Source organism: Odontesthes bonariensis, chromosome 1, assembly GCF_027942865.1.
Source record: "Odontesthes bonariensis isolate fOdoBon6 chromosome 1, fOdoBon6.hap1, whole genome shotgun sequence".
NCBI classification, from domain to species: domain Eukaryota; kingdom Metazoa; phylum Chordata; class Actinopteri; order Atheriniformes; family Atherinopsidae; genus Odontesthes; species Odontesthes bonariensis.
In genome coordinates this window covers 5,110,730-5,131,725 of record NC_134506.1, presented here as the reverse complement: position 1 = coordinate 5,131,725, position 20,996 = coordinate 5,110,730, and the positions used below count along the sequence as shown (strand labels likewise).

General features: G+C 40.7%; 1 protein-coding gene across 1 annotated transcript in view; it reads left to right on the top strand.

Annotated features, from left to right (window-relative positions):
- Window positions 1-18,604, top strand: part of dok4 (docking protein 4) — a 97,975-nt gene extending 79,371 nt beyond the window's left edge. Inside the window, exons 3-11 of the mRNA XM_075466900.1 lie at window positions 5,518-5,625; window positions 6,356-6,470; window positions 6,660-6,779; window positions 7,821-8,010; window positions 9,555-9,580; window positions 10,546-10,573; window positions 11,203-11,341; window positions 15,563-15,680; window positions 16,785-18,604. Coding sequence (XP_075323015.1) covers window positions 5,518-5,625; window positions 6,356-6,470; window positions 6,660-6,779; window positions 7,821-8,010; window positions 9,555-9,580; window positions 10,546-10,573; window positions 11,203-11,341; window positions 15,563-15,680; window positions 16,785-16,930 — 990 coding nt within the window. The 3' untranslated portion in view covers window positions 16,931-18,604. The remainder of the gene's footprint in view (window positions 1-5,517; window positions 5,626-6,355; window positions 6,471-6,659; window positions 6,780-7,820; window positions 8,011-9,554; window positions 9,581-10,545; window positions 10,574-11,202; window positions 11,342-15,562; window positions 15,681-16,784) is intronic.
- Window positions 18,605-20,996: the final 2,392 nt, after the last annotated feature.

Here is a 20,996-nt window from a genome sequence, read left to right as displayed (position 1 = left end):
ACTGGTTTTCTGTGGACACGGTATGCTGAACCTGCTGCTGATGTACCAACTGCTTGTCTAATATTTTGGATTTTGTCTGTGAAGAATTTAGCAAAGTCATTGCAGGCCATGGTGGAATGAAGTTCAGTTGCCACTAACACAGGAGGATTTGTTAGCCTGTCAGCTGTAGCAAATAAGGCCCGAGCATTATGACTATTTTTGGTGATGATGTCAGAGAAGTAGGACTTTCTTGCATTCCTCAGTTGTAAATTATAAGAGTGAAGTTTCTCTTTATAGATTTTATTATAAACCTGGAGATTTGTTTTTCTGCATCTGCTCCCAGCTTTCCGACACTCTTTTTCCATTTTTCACCAGTGTGGCATTTGGCCATGGAGACTTCTTCCTTCCAGAGATAACCTTCACCTTAATGGGAGCAATAGCATCCATAACATTTAACATTTTAGCATTGAAGCTACTGACAAGCTCATTGACTGAACCCCTGGACAGGGTAGGTGTTAAAGAGAAAACCTGGTTAAAGATCTCACTACTGTTTTCAGTTATACACCGTTTTGAGATCGCTGCTGTTGAGACATTTGTGTGCAGTGAAATCGTACTCGCAAAAAAAACACAGGAATGATCAGACAGGCCCACATCAGACACAGTAACCTTTGAAATGCTCAGACCCTTAGAGATCAGTAAGTCTAGAGTGTGCCCCCTATTGTGCGTTGCCTCTGTTACATGCTGAGTCAGCCCAAAGTTGTTCAGAATGTTACTCAGGTCTTTAGTTCCTTTGTCCTGAGGGTTGTCCACATGGATGTTAAAATCACCAACAATAATTACACAGTCAAAGTCAACACAGAACATAGAGAGCAGTTCACTGAGGTCATGATTGAGGAGCACAGATGGATGACATAGGAAGTAATATAAGTTGGAGGTGAACAGTTTCACCCCTGACTTGTTAAAATTAAACCCATTTGCCTTAAAAAGATGCCTGCATTCCCAAAAAAATTTCAAATTATTAATGAAAATGCACTGAGTGGTCAGCACATGCCGATAAAAGCCATTTATTCAGTGCCAACAACCTGCTGAATCTTTCCTCTCCTCCTCTGACAGGTGGTACAGGTCCACTGATGAATACAGCTGCATTCAGCGAGCTCACTGTGTTTAATAATCCAATAAAGTCCCGTTTCAGAACCTCTGATTGTTGCTTGGACACATCGTTTGACCCTGTATGCAGAACAATGTTTGTCACAGTTGGATATTCATCTGCAATTTCAGGAATTCTCTCTCTCAAATCACCAATTTGACAAATTTTTTTTTTTTTTTTTTTGCTGATCTGCCTTTGGGTTTTCTCCTTTCCACCACCATATACCTCAGTGAATTTTAATTACTGCAATGATAAAAACACCTGTTTTAAGAAATTTAAAATGAACACAAACATTTAACTAGTTTGAATTGTATACGTTCAGATGAACAAGGATGGATGATAAACAGTAGGGGTGGGACAATGTGCTTAAGTCACGATTCGATTGTATCCCGATTCTAAGGTGCCGATTCGATTTGTATCATGATTATTGATTATTGCGATTCTACAAGTATTGCGATTCGATATAATCAGTAATTGCAATTTTCTTCCTCCTTAAAAAAAACAAACAAGTTGAATCATACACTTCTAGAATGAATGTCGTTCCCATAAACGATGCACATCAGTATGTGTCAGTCAGTCCAGCAGCTGACATTTATTTCAACTCAGACAAAAACAGGTACTTAACATGTACAGCATTTTTTAAAGTTTAGTTACAAAATGAATTCAAATGTCCACACAGCACAAATGTGGGCTAGTTTTAACATATCTTAATGTAATGAATTGATGAAGTTTTTCTGTACACGGATATGACGTAATATAATCGATTCTGGGGAGAAAAATCGATTTTTAAAATCATCCCATTAAAAATCGCGATATGTACATGAATCGATTTTTTCGCCCACCCCTAATAAACAGTGATTTAAGCAGATTAACTTTGAAGTTACATGGCCAGATTACAAGATAATCATAATGAAAGAAGTGTTTGCCCAGAGTACAAGTGCACAAACATGTCCTGGAAAATAAGAAGAGGAGAAGATGAAGATGACTTCAAATAAAAGGCTGGATTATTATAGTGTATAGTTTGAATTACAGTATTTAGCACACCATGCATTCATTAAATGCACGTGAGCTGAGACACTGTGCCAACACTATGAAACAAAAGAGGCATAAACACAGTATCTATCAGGAATGTCACATCTTATTCCTGTCTTTTCTGTCTGTTCATACAGTATCATACAGTTATATGAAATCTTCAGAAACGATGGCAATGGCAATGAAGATAGACATACTTAGATAGATAGACTTTGTTTATTCCCAGGGGGAAATTCACAATGCAACAGTTACTGATGAAAATACAGTATCTATACAGAAAAATACAACAAGATTTAAAGTCCATGCAGTGGAATGTATAGATTAAGTGCATGGTGTACAGTACCGAACAGATCATTGAAGAATGTCGATGTTATGTTGGTGTTTCTGAGGTGCAAATGGTTGGAGTTACACCATGCATCAAAGTCCTGGATCAGTTTCCTGTAATCCTCCTGTCCACTTCTAATGCAGCCCACGATGTCTGCAAACTTTCAGGGGGCAGGACTCCAAGTTATGTTGGTAACGTGTACAGGGTGAACAGGATCCAGGTGAGCACAGTCCCCTGCAGCGCTCCCAAGCTGACTACAGTGTCGGACCTGCAGTCTCCCATACTCAAGTATGCCTGTCAGGTAGTACATGCCACCAGGTGGCATGCTGTGTCCTGAGGTGAGAATGAGTTGCAGTGGTCAAACCTGTTGAAGAAGTTGTTCAACTAGTTCACTGTCACCACATCTCCCAATATGGTGGTTTCGAACTGCAGCCGGTGATGATCTTCATTCTGTCCCACACCTCCTTCATACGGTTGTTCTGCAACTTCTGCTCCAGCTTCTTCCAGTACTGCTCCTTTGCCTCCCTGAGCTGGACTTTGAGTTCCCTCTCCACGTGCTTAAGCTCCTGCGGATCGCCGTCTTTAAAGGCCCTCTTCTTCTGGTTCAGAAGGCCCTTGATGTCACTCGTGATCCAGAGCTTGTTGTGAGCATAGCAGCGCACAGTTCTTACCTGAGCAACAACGTCCATACAGATGTCAGTAGTGCAGTCAAAATCCTCCTCAGTGTTCTCACTGTGCTACCCCCGCAGCACATCCTCGTCTGAAGTTCCAAAGCAGTCTCTCAGAGCCTGCTCCGCCTCAGGAGACCACTTTCTGAATGAGCGTCGTGTAGCGGGTAGCTTCCTCATTCTTGGTTTCTAGTGAGGGTGAAGCAGAATGAGGTTGTGATCTGCTTTCCCCAGTGCAGGCAGTGGGGTGGTGCTGTATAGTATGTCCTCAATGTATGCATATAGTAGGGCAATAGTCTTATTTCCCCTGGTGTTACAGTCCACTCACTAGGAGAAAGCAGATAGTGTCTCTGGGTGCCTTGTTTGTAATTTAGCAACAGCAGAGTGGATGACGTAACCCGCTACCTCCATGTCTACACGTGGCTGGATGTAAACGATAACCACAATGACGTGTTCAACCTCTTAAGGCAGGTCATAGGGACACAGACTTACTGCTAAAAGTTTGATGTTCCTACAGCAGATGGAGATTTTGATGTTCACACGCCCAGGATTACAGCACCTTGTGTTTATGTATACAGCAAGTCCTCCTTACCGCTTCCCGCAGGCTTTCATGTTTCAGTCCAAACTGACTGTGCTTAAACCAGTGTAGCTCCACGTTAGCATCTGGGATGCTAGTCGAGAGCCACGCCTCAGAAAAGCACAACAAACTTACAACATACTTTTATGGCACCAAAACATAATGTCAACAAATCCAATTAAAAATGGGGTACAAAGAGAACAGCAGCACCTTCTCAGATGGCAAAAGTGCAGCACACCAACGAGCTTATGAGGAGCAGCTTTCTTGCTTTTATTTCTTTTATTGTCTTTCCAAAATAAGTCTCTTTTTTTTATGTGTTTTTATCTAATGTGAGCTGAGTGAGCTGATAAAATTCAGAAGACAAACTAAATAAATTACAGAGGGTGCAGGCGCTTTATGTTATAAATGTATTGCTGATGAGAGGAGGGAGGGGTGGCACACTCATATTATCCAGACTTACTTAACCAACCTAATCAAAATAAGCCCAAATCTGCAATATTAACATGATGCAGTACATCAAATGTGTCAATGTAGATTTGACCTCCTGCATCATGTCCAGCATGTGCATGCATAACTTCCTGTCAGTTCCATGTGAAACACTGAGAGTCACATTGGTAATGCTACAAGCTCATGTATTGCATATCATTTTAGATAAGAACATCAGCTGAATATCATAATACTGATTACATGAGATGGAGAAATCATTTTCATAGATCAGTGTCCTGGTGTTAATGTGAGTAGGATTGTTGCTAAAAAGCATGCTTTCTTTAACCTCACATTTATCAGTGCTAAGTGGGCAGAATCTGTGCCCCATTGTGTTCAGATTTCCTATGACAAGTCGTATTGGTATTCAGTCCTTGCTCAATTAGATTCAGAATTAAGCTTGTAAACAACTAACTTGCTGAAGGAGAGAAAATAGAGAGTTTTGCACACGAATTCATGAAATTATGCTTTTCTGTTTATGAAAACATTATTGGACAAATTACATTGTTGTTACAATGAGGATTACATTGCTACAAAAAGAGAAATTTCATCGCCAAACAGTTCCCCTTCAGTTGCCCTTTGTGAATTGTTGTTTGTCAATATCATTAAAATATCATTAAATGTGATCTTAAAAGTTTTAGTAGCCAAAAACAACTGCATTTAGACACCACAGTCAGATAGACATAATACAAATCTGACAGATATGAGTTTTTGAAGGTGCATAGAGATGTTTGAAGTGAGTTAATGTTCATTATCTTTAGATTAGACCATATTTGTAATTAATCACATTCACAAGATTTTCCTAACAATTTTTGAACAAGGCAATAAATAAGCAGTCAACTGATCAGATAAGCTGATTTTCCTGCTGAAATACCATACCCAAACAAATTCAGTCAGTAATATATAAATCAAAATGAGCCATACTGAACTTTATGGAGAGGAAACACATAGGAGATCTGAATATAATGTATGTATAGAAATGTCTTTCTCATAGTATCAGAGTACTGATGTGAACTCAAAAACATCTTGAACTGACATTTTAAGTTCAGCCCAATCAAGAGCAAATAACAAAGAGCCGATTGCACCTCACTTGTCAAACTTTGTAGAATGGTGTTGGGTTGCACTTTCATCAGAAATGATTATGATAGTCAAACTACAAAAATAATGGCAATGTTGAAATCAAACTTGCTACCATGTAACATTTTCATCAACTTACTGTTTTTGACTAAATTATCGACAAATAAAATTGGTGCTTAATATCAAGTCGCTTTTATTGTGTGTGTACTTCTGTGCATGTGCATTAAAGATCTATCGACGTTGCTGGCTGGTGTTCAAGAAGTCATCCAGCAAAGGACCTCGTCGTCTGGAGAAGTACACTGATGAGAAAGCTGCCTACATAAGAGCATGTCCTAAAGTAAGTATGTGTGTTGTTGTGAAGGACAGGTATACTCTGCAGGAGAAAATCAAAGATAACGGGTTGACACACACAATCGTTGACAAAGATGACAGCAGCCAAACTTCAAATGAAAGTGTGATTCTTTTTCTTCTGATCTCAGCCATCCTGCTCTCCTTTCTTCTTGAAAACTCAGTAGACTTGCATTCTCATTATCATCATCCCTCCCTCACCTGGCCCCTTTGGTACTGGATGTGGTGTTGTTGAGGAACATTGCAATTTTTTTTGTCTATGATAACAATGATAGAATGTATAAGAAATACATGATGTACAATGTTGTGCAAAATTATGAAGAGTTCAGACTGCTTATGCTGAAAATCTAGCATTGTATTTTTTTTTAAAAAGAAATTTCAATTTGTCAGTGATGCAGAGTATTTTCAAGTTATTTCCTCATATATATATTAAGATAATTATTTAGCTGTTTTGCATGGTTTTACTATTCTTTCATATTGTGAGATATTTTCAAAAGGGCAGTCTGTTAGTCCTCTACAGTTAGCCAGCCAAGCTGATCCTCATCTCAGCCTCTATTTAATTATTTATTTAACAACAGACACTTCCATCAAAGCATCACCATAATTTGTCATTCAAATATTTACTGAGGCTTTTATGATTTGAATTAAACTTTATTCTGTATTTCAATTCGCCATGATATACACTTTGTTTATCACTTTACCTTCAACTTGTTGCGTAGGTGACAGAAATTAGTAACGTTAAGAACATCACACGGTTACCTCGGGATACCAAACGACAGGCAGTGGCCATTGTGTTCACAGACGACACCTCACGCACCTTCACCTGTGAATCAGGTAATGTCTGAAAATCAAGAGACACTCATGGCCACACATACATAAACAAAACCAAGTAGGATATCTAGTTACAGTGCAGGTTGCTAGGTACAGTTGCTAAGCACAGACTTTAAGAAAAGGCCTTTGTCACAGCATAATAAAAAAAATTTTGAGAATACCAGAAGATATAAAGTGACCCCTCTTTTTCAGAGCTGGAGGCAGAGGAATGGTTCAAGATGCTGTCAATAGAGTGTCTAGGCATTCGGCTAAATGACATCAGTATGGGAGAACCTGACCTCCTGGCTGCTGGAGTACAGTGCGAACACACAGGTACTACACACACACACACACACACAACAAAGTTAATTTCCCACTGGGGTTTTTAAGTTTTGAAATTGTTTGAATTTCATAAGTACATTTTCTAGATATATTCTCTATAAAAAGAAACAATATATACTGATAGCAAGTTAAAGACAGGATATTTTTGTCCCCTTTTCTCTGTAATGAACTTGCAACCTGTCTAGGGTGTACCCTGCCTCTCAGCCAGTAGCAGGGCCCACTGTGACCCTGAACAGGAGGAAGAGGGTATGAAAGATGAATGAATGAATAAGTTTAATCAGCTGTAGTGGACATGGAAGTCTAAATTATTATTGATTATTATTTAAAAGTTTGGTTCAACTTTAAGTGCATATTTTGAGCTTCTTTAGAACAACAAAAGCATTGTCAGGTCTCAAGGGTTTTGAATTTGACTAATAAAAAAAAAAGAAGAATTAATTAAATAAACAAATAAATTAATAAATTGAGCAATTGGGGATTTATTTCCTGTGTAGTGTTTTGCAGTGGTTTGCAACTAATGCATAAACACCCTGACGGACATTTTTCAAGCACAGTCTAAAAGTTAGGCAACCCTAACCTCGTGGTGTGGCCCACAGAAAAATGTTTTTCATTCCTTTTTAAACTTTGCCAAAGTATGATAGGAGCCAGTATTTTGCTAATCTCTGCTGAAGTTTTTGTTCCCTGAAGTTGTTTTTAGCTGGTAGCTGGGAAGCTATCATCAGTCAGAGACTTGCACAAAAATTGTCATGGCAACAATTTGCTGAAATAGTCTGAGGCAGTGACCTTCTCATCACATAATTGAAATAAAAGATCTAATTCCTGTGCTAAAATAACTCTGGTATTAGAAACTAATTCAGTGTGTGTTCAGATAAGACCCAGAAGCCCGTTTGATCTTCTAAGATAGACTTACGTTAGAAATTACACAGCAATGAAACTGCACTGACTCACAACAGAGTATCAGCTTTTCACATAGGAGAAATTTTGACATGGCAAATAGATTTTTGACTACGTTTCTGTCATTCTCTGTCTTCCTAGAGCGTTTCAATGTGTTCCTTCTCCCCTGTCCCAATCTTGACATCTATGGGGAGTGCATGATGCAGATCACGCATGAGAACATTTATCTTTGGGACATCCACAACCCTCGCACCAAACTGGTTACCTGGCCTCTTTGCTCACTGCGGCGCTATGGACGTGATGCCACTCGCTTCACTTTTGAAGCTGGACGGTGAGACATTGATGGGCTGGCTGTGGGAGAAAAGAGAGGAGATATGCCATTCCTAATTGTCCCCAGAGAGATACAGATTCCACACAGCATAGACAGGAAACATGCATATAAAAGTTAGAGTTAAGTTGGGGACAATGTGTTTTGTTATAGCATTACACAAGTGCACATGTTTGTGTGTCTGAGTGAGTTTGTGAGGGATTGGAGCTTGTGGACTGATGCTTTACTCTGCTTTGAATACAACTTTGACTTTTCGATGACTAATTACACTCCAGGCACTTACAATTACAACAGAGTAGGTATTTACCATGGTTATGAACTTTGTTAAGTTGCTTTTTTAGATGTTTTGTTACAAATAAGCTCACACATAAGCTTCAAAAACCTCAGAATATGATTTTCGCACCCCTCACTGAAGTCAAAAACAGATTTTCCAGGTCTCACGTGAAAGGAATTTGTTGAGTATGATTAAAAAATTATAATAAAAATCTCCAGGATTTCAATAACATGCTAATATTTGTTTCCAGAAGGTAGACAGGTAGGTAGGAAGAAATAAAGAAGTCGCCCACAGTTGAATTAACTGTTGTATAATTACACATTGTCTTTAAGGATTAATACACTTTAACATTTGCATTTCAGTTTTCAATTTTGCAACACATTCCGGTAAAGTTGAGAAGGCAGTGCTTTTACTTCTTTGCTGTGTTGCCATGTGCTGTTTATACCAGCACTTAAAATGGTTTTGTAAATACCAAGCAATGAAGTTTCTCTTTATTTTCTTCGATCAGCCTGCAAACACTTACTTATGTGTGCATAAGAACGGTGATCATTATTACATTTTTCCATTTGAAATTCTCCACACATTCTTTTTCTGGACATGTAAGTTAAGTTAGTCTAACAACTATACTATACTGTATTTTCCCTCAACTATGCTTTTGCAGTGTGTGCAAAATGTTTTTTTTTTTTATTGTCATGTTTGCTATTTCTTAAAGACAGCATATGTAGTTCTAAAACCTGAGTGTACTTTTCTGAATTAAGGCTGCCATCACATAAGTGTAAATGACCTTTGCCAAGGTCATTGCTAAAACCTCATACCGTCACAGAGCCTGGCTTCTGGACTTGTTTGCTGATGACAATGTAGTTGGTCCTCTTCATCTTTCATCGTCCAGAGCACACAACATTAATTTCTTCCAAAATATATTTTGAATACCAATTTATTTGACTACAATATACTTTTCCACTGCATGATGATCCATCTCATATGCTTCTCAGCCCAAAGATGTTAACACTGCTTCTAGATGGGGTTAGCATATGTTTGATTTTTTTTCTTTTTTTGTCTCGCAGTAAAGTTTTAAGTAGCTTTTGTGAATATAACTCTATGTTTTTGTGGTTTTCTGCCATAATGCCTTGCTCATACGGTTATATCAGCTTGTAATGAAGATTCAACTAAGGGGTTTTGCCGTAGCCTTTATACATTAAAATTCCTCCAGATTTTTTTAAGTTTTAATGACAACATCCCAATACATTTGTGGCAAACTAAGTCTCCCTCTCAGCTACACTTCCAGCCTTTCAACAGTTTGTCAACTGCTCCACCAGAGAAAATAAAAAGTTGGACTTATTCTGTGCTAATGTAAATTATGCATACAGCTCCTCTGCCCTGCCTCGACTGGGAAAATGAGATCACAATCTGGTTCTCCTCCCCAGGGAGAGTTATGGAGGACTGTTCAAAAAGAGTTGAAAAAGAAGACAACACCATTTAAGGAGGTTTACAGATAAAAGCTGAAAAGAAATGTGCTTTCCTTTCCAATCTTTCATTGAGGAACATCTTACCTTCTCAAACATTTGTATCAAATCATGGTCATTTTCACCTGTTGATACGAGCTGTTTAAAATAACATCTTTACATCTGCCTTTTTGTCAGCTCTTAATTGTCCCTTTTTTAAAATTTATTTATTTATTTATTGTGGCATTAAGGCGCAAAAAGAACAACTGTATGGGCTCTGAGATTGAAGTTCTGCTTTCAGAGATCCAAAAAGGAAAATCTGTCATTTTTAGTAGTGTCAGCAGTGGAACCTGCTAAAGCGAAGAAATGGGAAGCAATTACGAGTGCTGTTAATACCGTGTCACCTGTAGATAGCAATGTCACCGAAATAAAGAAGAAATGGTTTGATATGAAAATGGCTTAAAAATGTGCTCAATGACTACAACTAAAGCCGTGCAATCAGTTGTTGCCTGATGGCACTTTGATGGAGCGGTCCATGAGGGGGATCTTCTGGCACCACACCTTCTGGTCTGCCTGGGCTGGTTCAGGTAGTGGGAGACCCCCGTTCATGGCAATATTGTGCAAAACACAGCATACCAGATCTCTCTGAGCTATAGAGCAGTTTGCCCCCCGCTGTATCTAGACACACCCAACTGGCCTTCAGCTCATCAATAGTGCGCTCCACAACAGCACGGGTGCTTGGATGCGTATGTGAGCAGTCTATTGCTGGGTGGAATTGGGTTTGATCGGCGTGTTTCTCTCTGGAGTTGTGGCTCTAGCAAGCTGCATATTTGCAGCAGCACAGTCCTTGGCAATCTAAATCGCGATGTCAGCCATTCGTCTGTCTCCACAAGGATATCTACACGCTCTCTTCCAAGAGCCTGACGCGCTAAGGCATCCAAAAGTAGCAGTCAGCCGCTGGTTACGCTTCCCATTGACCTTGTTATATACAAAGTCAAATTAACCTTCAATTTCGTGCATAATTTAAGTCAAACAGAATAATGTCAGCATCATTATGGGGTATAATATGTATATATATATATATATATATATATATAATGTTTGCTTCAAAATAAATTATTAATGTAGAATTATATACGATGTGATGTATTTCTTTGAGTTTATGCTCATGTTTATTGGAAACTAACCAAAGAAACCAAACCAAAATAAACATTTTGGTTTGATATCCTCCTTCATCCACACTGTGGGTTAAGGAAAAGTCTGATGTTTTTTATTTTTTTTGTCTTGTTATCTTAATCTTCTTTGGCATCTCAAATGACTTGGAGATAAAGACATGCTAGTAGAAATTATTGCTCACACTTCAACTTTGCATTCCCTCAATAGTCAAATAGTCAAGGGTACTCAATATACTCCAGTATATCAACCAGTGTTGTTTGTACCCTAATACTCTGGCTTCATACTGCATTGCTGTGTGTGCAGGATGTGTGACAGTGGCGAAGGGCTCTACACCTTCCAGACCAGAGAAGGAGAGCAGATCTACCAAAGGGTCCACTCCTCTACACTAACCATCGCTGAGCAGCACAAAAAGGTCCTGTTGGAAATGGAGAAGAACAGCAGGGTGAGACCTGGCCAAACTCCCCTAACCACATAGAGACAAACATGAGCACACACACGTAGGATACAGAGAAAAAAAGTGTGTACAATTCTAATGAATTTGAATGCCATCATTTGGTATGAACATCTTTTTTCTTCAACACATCTTAATCCTTTTGTTGAAATAGTTCTCCGGGCTTCTTGAAGGAGATTCCAAAGCTCTTCTTTGGATGTTGGCCTTCTTTTGTCAAGATGCCCCCAAAACAGCGTTTTCGGTCTGATGCCTTTTTGACACTGTCCCCCTAATGGATGAGCACTTGATGGGTGTTGGCCTAGATGCGGCGGCAGCGGCGAACCAGGGCATGGGCGGAGGGAACTGACACTTCTGGCTCTTTGTCAGCAAAGATAGGAGGCTGGTAACCATATGCACACTTGAAGGGGGATAAACCTGTGGCAGAGGTGGGCATATTCCACCCAGACCAGGTGAGTGCTCTACGAAGTCGGGTTCTGGGACACAAGGCATCGGAGGCCAGTTTCCAGCTCTTGGTTGAGGCGTTTGGTCTGGCAGTTGACCTCTGGGTCATACCATGATGTCAGACTTGCTGTGGCACTGATGAGCCGACAGAACACCTTCCAGAACTGGGAGATAAACTGGGGCCCACGGTCTGACACGATGTCCTTAGGTAAAATCCATGGATCCTGAAGATATTCTGCATCATAATTTGGGCAGTTTCTTTAGCTGAGGGCAGCTTAGGTAAAGAAATTAAATGTGCCATCTTGGAAAAAAGATCCACCACGGTCTGGAGGGGATGGGCAGAGGATGTAGGAGTCCCATGTGTGACCTGGAGGATGTCTTGTTGCGAGCACAGACCGAACATGCCTCGATGTATTCCCAGACCCCCGACTCCATGGACGGCCACAAGAATCGTTGGGAGATGGCGAACATGGTTCTCCAGACTCCCGGATGACAAGTGAGCAGCGAGATGTGAGCCCAATGAATCACCTGTGGGCGCAAATCAACAGGGACAAACAAACAATGCTCTGGGCACCCACTAGGTGGAGGCGTATCACCAGTCGCTTGCTTCACCTCTTGTTCTATCTGCCAAGTAACCAGCTCCCGGTTGCCAATGTCATAGTTCCTTTCCACAGAACTCAGTCGCCGGGACAGAAAGGCACAGGGGTGCATCTTGCCATCCACCTCTGACCACTGAGATAGCACTGCCCCGATCCCCTCATTGGATGAGTCAACCTCCACCAAGAATTGATGCTGTGGATCTCGCAGAGTGAGGATGGGTGCAAAGGTGAAGCAGCGCTTGAGGGTCGGGAACACCTCATCCATCTCCGGGACCCAGTTGAATCGAACATGGGGAGATGTCAGAGGGTGGAGGGGAGCAGCTATTGCAGAAGGTGACGAAGACAGGCAGATGAGCCCCGCCTTCAGTGACAGCTCAATGTAGTCCTTCATGGCTTGCCGTTAGGGCCTTGACACTGAGTACAGGTGCCCCTTGGGAATGGTGGGGCCGGGGATGAGCTCAGTGGTGCAGTCATATGGTCGATGCAGTGACGTGGCCTTGACTATGTTAAAAACCTCCTTGAGGTGGTGGTGGCAGGTGGGTACAGAGGTCAGATCTGGGTACTGGGACTCTGTGACAGGATGAGCAGAAACAGTGTTTATTAACATGGTAGCCTGTTTATGAGACTTGTCCCACAGGCACTTCCCTTCACAGTCTTTCCCCGACCCCAGTATTTTGCCCGTAGGCCAGTCTGTGTGGTAGTTGTGGCTGATGGATGTCCCAGTATCAGTGTGCGGGCAGGTGAGTGAAATAGGTAAAAGTTCATCAGTTCAGTGTGGTTGTCTAAGGTAAGAGCTGCAGACTCTGTGATATAATAATGAACAGTGTGTTACCATTCAAGGCACTAGCCTTGATGGGTTGTGAGAGCCTCTGTCTTCAACCCAAGCCTTTTGGCTATCCCCAGTCCATTAAACTTTCATCAGCTCAATTAAAACATCCACTTCAATGGCTGTGGTATTGTGTGTTGCCTTGATGGAGGTCAAACTACGTGGAGCAGAACCTGAAGCTGTGGATCGGTTCTTCACTTGAGCTGCCTTGGTTGGGCACCGACTACAAGGTGTCCGAGTTCCCTGCAGTAGAAGCACCGCCCCTCCTTGAGGCGGTGTTGTCGTTCCCCCTGAGTGAGCTGGGTCCTACTTAGGCTCCTCACCTCCAGCAGGAGGAGAAAGGCAGCACTGATCTGACGATGATCGTCAGAGAACAGACCAGGGGAAAGCGGGGATATGCTGTGGGTGGTCTGGCAACTGCTGGTGTCCTCCCTGGAGAGCCTTGAATTCCCGAAGTCGGTTGTCCGTTCGGACAGCAAAGGCAATGAAGGAGTCCAGGTCCGGAGGCAGATCCAGAGGTAGAAGCCGCTCTTGAACGGGGGCAGCTATCCCCTTCAGGAAGACGTCGTAGAGAGCCATGGCATTCCAACCATTCTCCGCAGCCAAGGTCTGGAAGCGTATGGCGTAATCACAGACAGATTCTCGATCTTGTCTCAGCCCACTAAGCTCCCTTGCCTTTTCTCGTTCCGAAGAGACCGGATCGAAGGTCTTACGGAGAGCCTCTTTGAAGTCCTGGAGGGAGCTGCAGAGCGGGGATCTTCTCGTCCACTCAGCCATGGCCCACGCCCTCGCCCTCGTCTGTGGGAAATGCGCGAGGTGACAGTTCAAAATGCATTTCACAGTCTATAAGAAATTACTTATATTGTCCAAGGTCTCCTGTGAATGGCTTAGGAGATGCCAGCCAGGCTCTAGCCCCGGCGTAGGAAAAGGTGGAAAGAGAGGGGGGGACTCAAGCGCAGTGGATACTGTATCCATCTCCGCTGCTGCATCTGCTCAGCGAGATGCCACATCTGGGCAGTAACACCTTCGACTCCCTGGCCTAACGCAGCCATCTGCTCCTCCTGGCGGGAGAGGCGGGCTCCCTGTGATGCAAAAGCCACGGTTAGCAGCTCGGACCCTGCTGCGTTCTTACTGGCCAGTGTGTACTGTCACAACCAGGCTGGACTCAGGACACAGATGCAGGGTTCTGGTTCTTCAATAAACAGTCTTTATTGAGGAAAACAGGTTTGATACTCCAAGACTGAGAAGTCAAAGCAGGCTATGAAACTTACCTTTCATAAACTTCTTGCAAAATGGAAGAAGCGTAGCTACAAAACATATCAAAATAAAAATCGCTCCACTAAAAGGAGGAAAACACAAAAAACTATAAAACATTATCAGTTACTGAAAATCCCTCCCGCTGCGGAGGCAAAAGATCTAGAAAAATAAAATCGAAACAACAGAAAACACTTCTGAAAACTGGAGGCACTCATCTATGAAAAGGTAAGTAAACAAAGAATCACTCCACACGGAGGAAACAAAAGGCTATGAAATCCTTAACTATGAAACTACAATATGAAACTTACAAATCAAAATCGATCTCTTGGAGGAATCGGCACAAAATCCAGATAATAACTATTACTACACCCTTACTAGGCAAGGATGAACGCACGTAGACAATAACAATGTTGCGGCTTTTGCATTGCCTTGACCCTTCTGGGCCGCCGTAAAAAATACTTATATTTTAAGTCTGTCAAACAGTGTTCCATTTGGAATTTTTTAATATATACAGATAAAGATATGGAACAAATAATGTGACACGCTGCTTGTAAGTATCTAAAGATACAGTATGAAATCGTTTAATTTTGTTTTTTCAATTTTTTCTAATATTTGTAGACAGTACCGATTTGTCTCTTCATTTAATTTATGTTTGCATGTTTAATAGATCAGTATTAGATGGCTTAAAAAACTAAATGGATTGGTACAAGGATTGGACTGTAAATGGGTAAAAAAGGAATTAATGTCCACAGAGAATTATTGCTCAAAACCACTTTAAAAGATTACAAGAAAGTCTGACTCCTTGTAATAGAAATTCAAAGAAACAAGAGGTGCCTCAAGACTTTTGTAGAGTACTGTTAATTTATAATATAGTTAACAGTTAGAATGTTCTTTGACAATATTATTCACAGTGATGATTGTGCACTCTCTTCCACATCTCATTTAGTTGTGGCAGCTATACCCGTTTTCAGTATTGCACTGAAATAAAATCCTAAAAATCTTTGTGAAAGTGTTGTGTTTAAGTTTCTTGTAAATGGTCTGGAGCATTTCTTTTTAAACTCCCTGGTGTTCTGTGCCCATGACTCCCAGTTGATGTCTAAGGGCTCAGAGGCTGGTTCCTACCCATGCACACCTACTGCCATCCTACCCCGATCCGCCTACTGGCACCACATCACTGGGAACCAGAGTGGTATGGATTGTTCCAGCGGTAAGACACACATACATGTTTAAGGTTGATCATTTTGATTTAACAAAGCATGGCTAATTCACTCAGTTGCAGTTCAATTAAATTCAATAAATTTTATTTATATAGCACCAAATTACAACAAATGTCATCTCAAGGCACTTCAATAATATAGTCCAATTAAGGCCAATTGGAGTTCAGTTCATTGCAATTATAATCCAATCAAATCCAATTAATTAAATTCAAAATTAATCAAATTCAGTCATACAGAGCCAATTTGAAAACAATTTCCTAGCTATGGAAACCAACAGATTGCACCGAAACTTCTCTTCAGTCCAATCTCCCATCCTGAGCATGCCTGAGGCGACTGTGAAGAGAAACGACTCCCTTTTAACTGGAAGAAACCTCTGGCAGAACCAGATTCAGGAAGGGTGGCCATCCGCCTCCACCAGTTGTACTACTAAAAGGCCAAAGTGATCAACCTTTGGCTTTCTCTATTGGAGACACTAGGGAAAATTTTTAAATGTTGTCTTCTTGTAACCAAGCTAGAGTGAAATTATTATTTTTACTTCCTTTTTATGATTGTTTAATTGTATGAGGAACACAAATGTCATTGAACCATTTCATGAAATTCTCAACCACAGCTTTCCCAAATTTGGTGCCAAAGAAATTGTGCACATCATTTCTAAATCCATTTTATTCAAGCACCGAACTGGACAGATTAGCACCCTTCAATTTTGGCGATGAGTATGTTGTCAGGGCAGGTTCAGCCTGATCCTGGGTCTGGGGCTCCAAGGTAAACTGGGTTAATTGATGATTCTTTCAGTTTTCAATTAAACAAGAAAGACTATTTTGCTTCAGATGATTTGAATCCGGAAGCAACCAAAAAAAACTTAATCTTGTATATATAATTTTGCATAGTTATGCTTCCTGACTTTCGCTCCAAAAGTAAGTTGTTATATGTTAGCTACCAAGCTTACAGAGTCAAGGTATGGTTTCCTTAACTTGGCATCAGTATTGGAAGTAGGAAAAAACAATTTATATGGCTCTAGGTTCAGTTGCACACCTTTCAATGCCTCTTCACTGCATCTGGTTTGTGCACAGTAACATTTGTGTTTCTGTCTGTAGGCGATGCTGTAGAGGACCAGCTTCTGTCCACGCACCTTCTTCCTGACCGCCATGCCACGCTACCCCTGGCAAGCACACAAGCACAGTCCCAGCCACACTTACACACACACTCCCCAACACATTACCCTACTTACCCAGGACAGTGACACACAAAATAAGATGTGGACATTGAAAAGGAGGCACAAGCACACACACACTCACATGCATGCAGGCACACACTGAAGACACACATGTTCTATTTTCTTTTATTAGTTGAATAGCCCAACCTTATATTTCACAGGACTTGCTGGAGGTGCAGCCTATGGCACACCATTTTGAATGCAGAAAAACTGCACAGATTGGGCTTCCATCCATGACTGCAGATTCCACAGTAGACTATTAGTTATGGGATGTTCTTCCATACTCAGGCTGATAAATTCTGCTTGAAACTTTGTAGCAGTTTGTATTGTCTGGTGTACAATTTGAGCACTATCAACTGTCGGTATGCTTTAAACAACCAAGTTTATCTCAAAGATGGGGTAAAGCATTGTAGGAACCTTTTAGGTTTCAGAGGAAATCTCTGGTGCCCAATGTTTGTCATCCAGCTTCACAGACATCTTCCCAATTTTCCACTGGTTCTTCTCACACCTCAACAGTCAGTTTTGCCAACACTGGCTTGTCCATAATGTGTGTATGAAAATGTATGTTTACTTAACCCTATGTGAAAACTACCACTGGAATTTTTATTTATTATTTGTAGTTGACTAGCTGGCGTGATCATTCTGTATTTCATTGTTCCGTGAATTTCTCAAATATGTCTACGGAAGTTTCATGGAAAAAACTTGAATGGACACTATAGGAAGTTTCTTAAAATTGATGCAACATGCAGTTGTTTTTTTGCCCCACCTTTGCATGTGGACATTCAGCACGTATATAACATTTTTACGTGTTTGATGACAAGCTAGATTGTTTAAAGCATATTTAAGGCCTGCACACACAAACTTATATTCTTGCATAGCTACATGCCAAGATTTAGCAGTTTTCTAGTGGGGAACTCATAAAATGCCAAAATGATCTAATTTTTGTAGTCTTTATTTAGTATGTGTACAGTAGGACTAGCTATATTGGATCTAATGGATGTCATGGGATTTTCTTTGACAGGACCAATTTTGTTAGATGGAATGTTGTGCAGACCAGGGCTGCACGGTGCCTTAATAGCACCATGAACTGTGCTATCATTGGAAAAAAAACTGTCACCCAGATTTCTCCTGTGGAACATTTTCAGTATACCAGTGCCAGCTGGCACACTGTTTGTATGGATTCATGCCTTTGATTTTCTTATATTTTATGTGACTTTTCAGTTACATGAAATTTTATTTTCATTGCTTTTATTTTATTTTTGTATTGCTTTGGTTCTGAAATTATTTTTAACTGGAGATTGATACTATGATTGGCTTAATTCTCATGGTGTTGCACCCTACCTAAACTGGATATTCACCATTGGAGCTTCAGACATTTCCTTTGATGTATATCATTATACCTGCAAGTATCCACATGCTTGTACACAGCTATATTTGCACAACCCTTTTCTTATTATTTCAGGGTCTAAGTGGAAAGGGACCTATAGTGTAATGTTCACAGATTAACTGTTTATGATGATTGCCAATATTTGACAGCTTGAATGTCAGATATTTAATTAATTTTTTTACTTACTGAGTAAAAAAAATGCTAAATAGGGGAAACCTTCCACTAGAACACAAAAGCAGAATGGGAAATCATGTTTAAACATTGTCATCCGCACACTTTCTTAAGGTCAGAGGTGGTAGCAAAACAAAGGTTGCGTGTATATTTTTGCCTAAATCTAAAAGCAAAGAAAAACTTGCACATGACCCACTCAATCACCCTCCTATGTAGCAACAGGCAACGATGAACCATGTAATAGAAGTTCTGATATTGCAACAATGCTGTCATCAGCAGATAGTTTAATAGTTCAGTGAGGGTTTCTTCAAATACATGGCGTCCGTTTCACAAAGCAGGTTCAACAAACTCTGAGTCTATTCCTGAACTCTGAGTTGATCTACTCTGAGATAGAAAACTCTGAGTTTTCGGTTCCAGAAACGCTGATTTGAGTGAGTTTAATCAACTCTGAGTAGGTTCACCTTGAGTTTTGCGTGTGCGCCGCAACTTTAAAAAGCCAGCATCAATGGAGCCCCAATTCGACGAGTCACCATGGCAACGGGGAAGAGGAGGGGCTACGTTTTTCACCAACCTCGAATTGGAAATCTTAATGCGCTCATACGGCGAGTTTCAACACGTTTTTAGAAATAAGTGCACCGCTGCAGCAGCAAAAGTGTAAGTTTAAATGTAGTCCTTTGCAATCATAATAATATTAGACGGGAAAACTGCTTGAATGGTAGCCCATTCATTTATTTCATTTAGGTGCAATCCCGCGGGGGAGAAGCGCACTTGGCAGCAGCTTAAGATGAAATATAAAAACATTGTTCAAACAGGTGAGACCTCGGCATGGAGGTACCTCATTTTGATCATGTTTTACACTGTAAAGTAAATATTAAGTGGCTATTTGACTGTGCAGTTATTTTATCCCCAACATAATGCTGTTTTTACACACATAAATGTCTTCTCATCTATATCATGTTCTGTTAAATAATTAAGCCTATTTAAACTAACACAGACTCCTACTCAGCCAACAGAAAGAAGGCAGATGCCCGTAAAACGGGTGGTGCCCAGCACCGCCACCTCTAACGGAGGCAGAGGAGCTGGCCCTAAACCAGAATATTGGAAGGCCAGTGGCTGAGGGAATGCCTGGAGGGAGTCCACCCCCAAGACACAAGTGCCTTTATGAAATATAATAGGCCTATTTATAGTGCTGGGCGGAATACCGGTTCACACCGAATACCGGTTTATAATTTCGTTATGAAATTATAAACTGGTATGATATGATATGAATTTTTAATATACCGCCATACCGGTGTATTTGATTACACAACGGGGGGAACGCTGCGACATTGTTTGAGATGGGACCCTTTTCAGTGTTTCGCTTCTAAACACGCATGTTTACTGTCTATGGGTGCGAGGTGGTAATAACAGAGAGTTTCTATGTATGAGGAGAGAGAAACCTGGTGGCTTTTTCCGGGTGGTACTGCACTCTAGGGCGGCGACAACGAAGCAGAGCAGTCAGAATGAATGTGGTACTATGAGATCCACCTTAGATGCAGCCATTGCTTTGGATAGAATTTTTTATATTTTTTCATTTTAATTTTCCTAAAGGCAGGATAAATTATCCTTTCAAACGGCACTTGGTTTGATTTTTTAGACTCACTAGATTTTTTAAAAATACACATTTATTGTCAGTATTGCATCACGAGTGACGTCACGCATGTGGCATCACTTTACGGCACGGTCAGTCCTAGCGCTGAGCTAGCAGAGAGGTGTTAGCTCAAATAGTTACAGATTTCAGCTCGTGCATCCTGTTATGGGTCTGCGTGGCTAGAATAGGTACTATAAAGCATATTAAAGTTGTGGGCTTTGCTAATTTTTTCAAAAAATCAGCAGATTTTTCAAGAGAATGTTAGTCATTCTAGCAGGACAGTGATTGTATTGCATTTGATCAAAATTCAACCAGGAGTTGATGCAAAAGTACAAGTACAATGTCTTGAAATGGCCATACCAATCTTGAGATCTTACAATCATTGAAAATGTATGAATAGATTTGAATCAGGCTGTCTATACAAGGTAGATAAGTAATCTGAGAGAATTACACCTATTAAAACGATTTCACAACTGCAATGTTTGTCTTTCCCTATGGTTTAACATATGTTGAAATTAAATTGCTGCTTCAAAAGCTCAACGAGAGATAAACCGATGAAATGATTTTCTAAAAGGGTGCCCAAACTTTTTCATACCACTCAATTAGGCAGATGGCCGTGCGTTCTTCAGATTCCGTTAGTTAGATGCTAGCGGAGACTGACTCGCAAATGCCAGACCTGTAAGAAAACAGAAAGATATAACTCCCAGGTTATTGTACTTTTGATATAAATCCACATCCCTCTGTCAGAAATCACAGTAATATTTTCAGGTTTCAGCCGCTAGCGGGGAAATTTTTTGAGTTATTAGCACCAGCCCTATGGCCAATCTCATTCTGCACTCGCTAGCGCCCCCAGACAACATCAACTGAACTGCAGCCAAATTTTGTATAATGGGGCGAATAGGAAG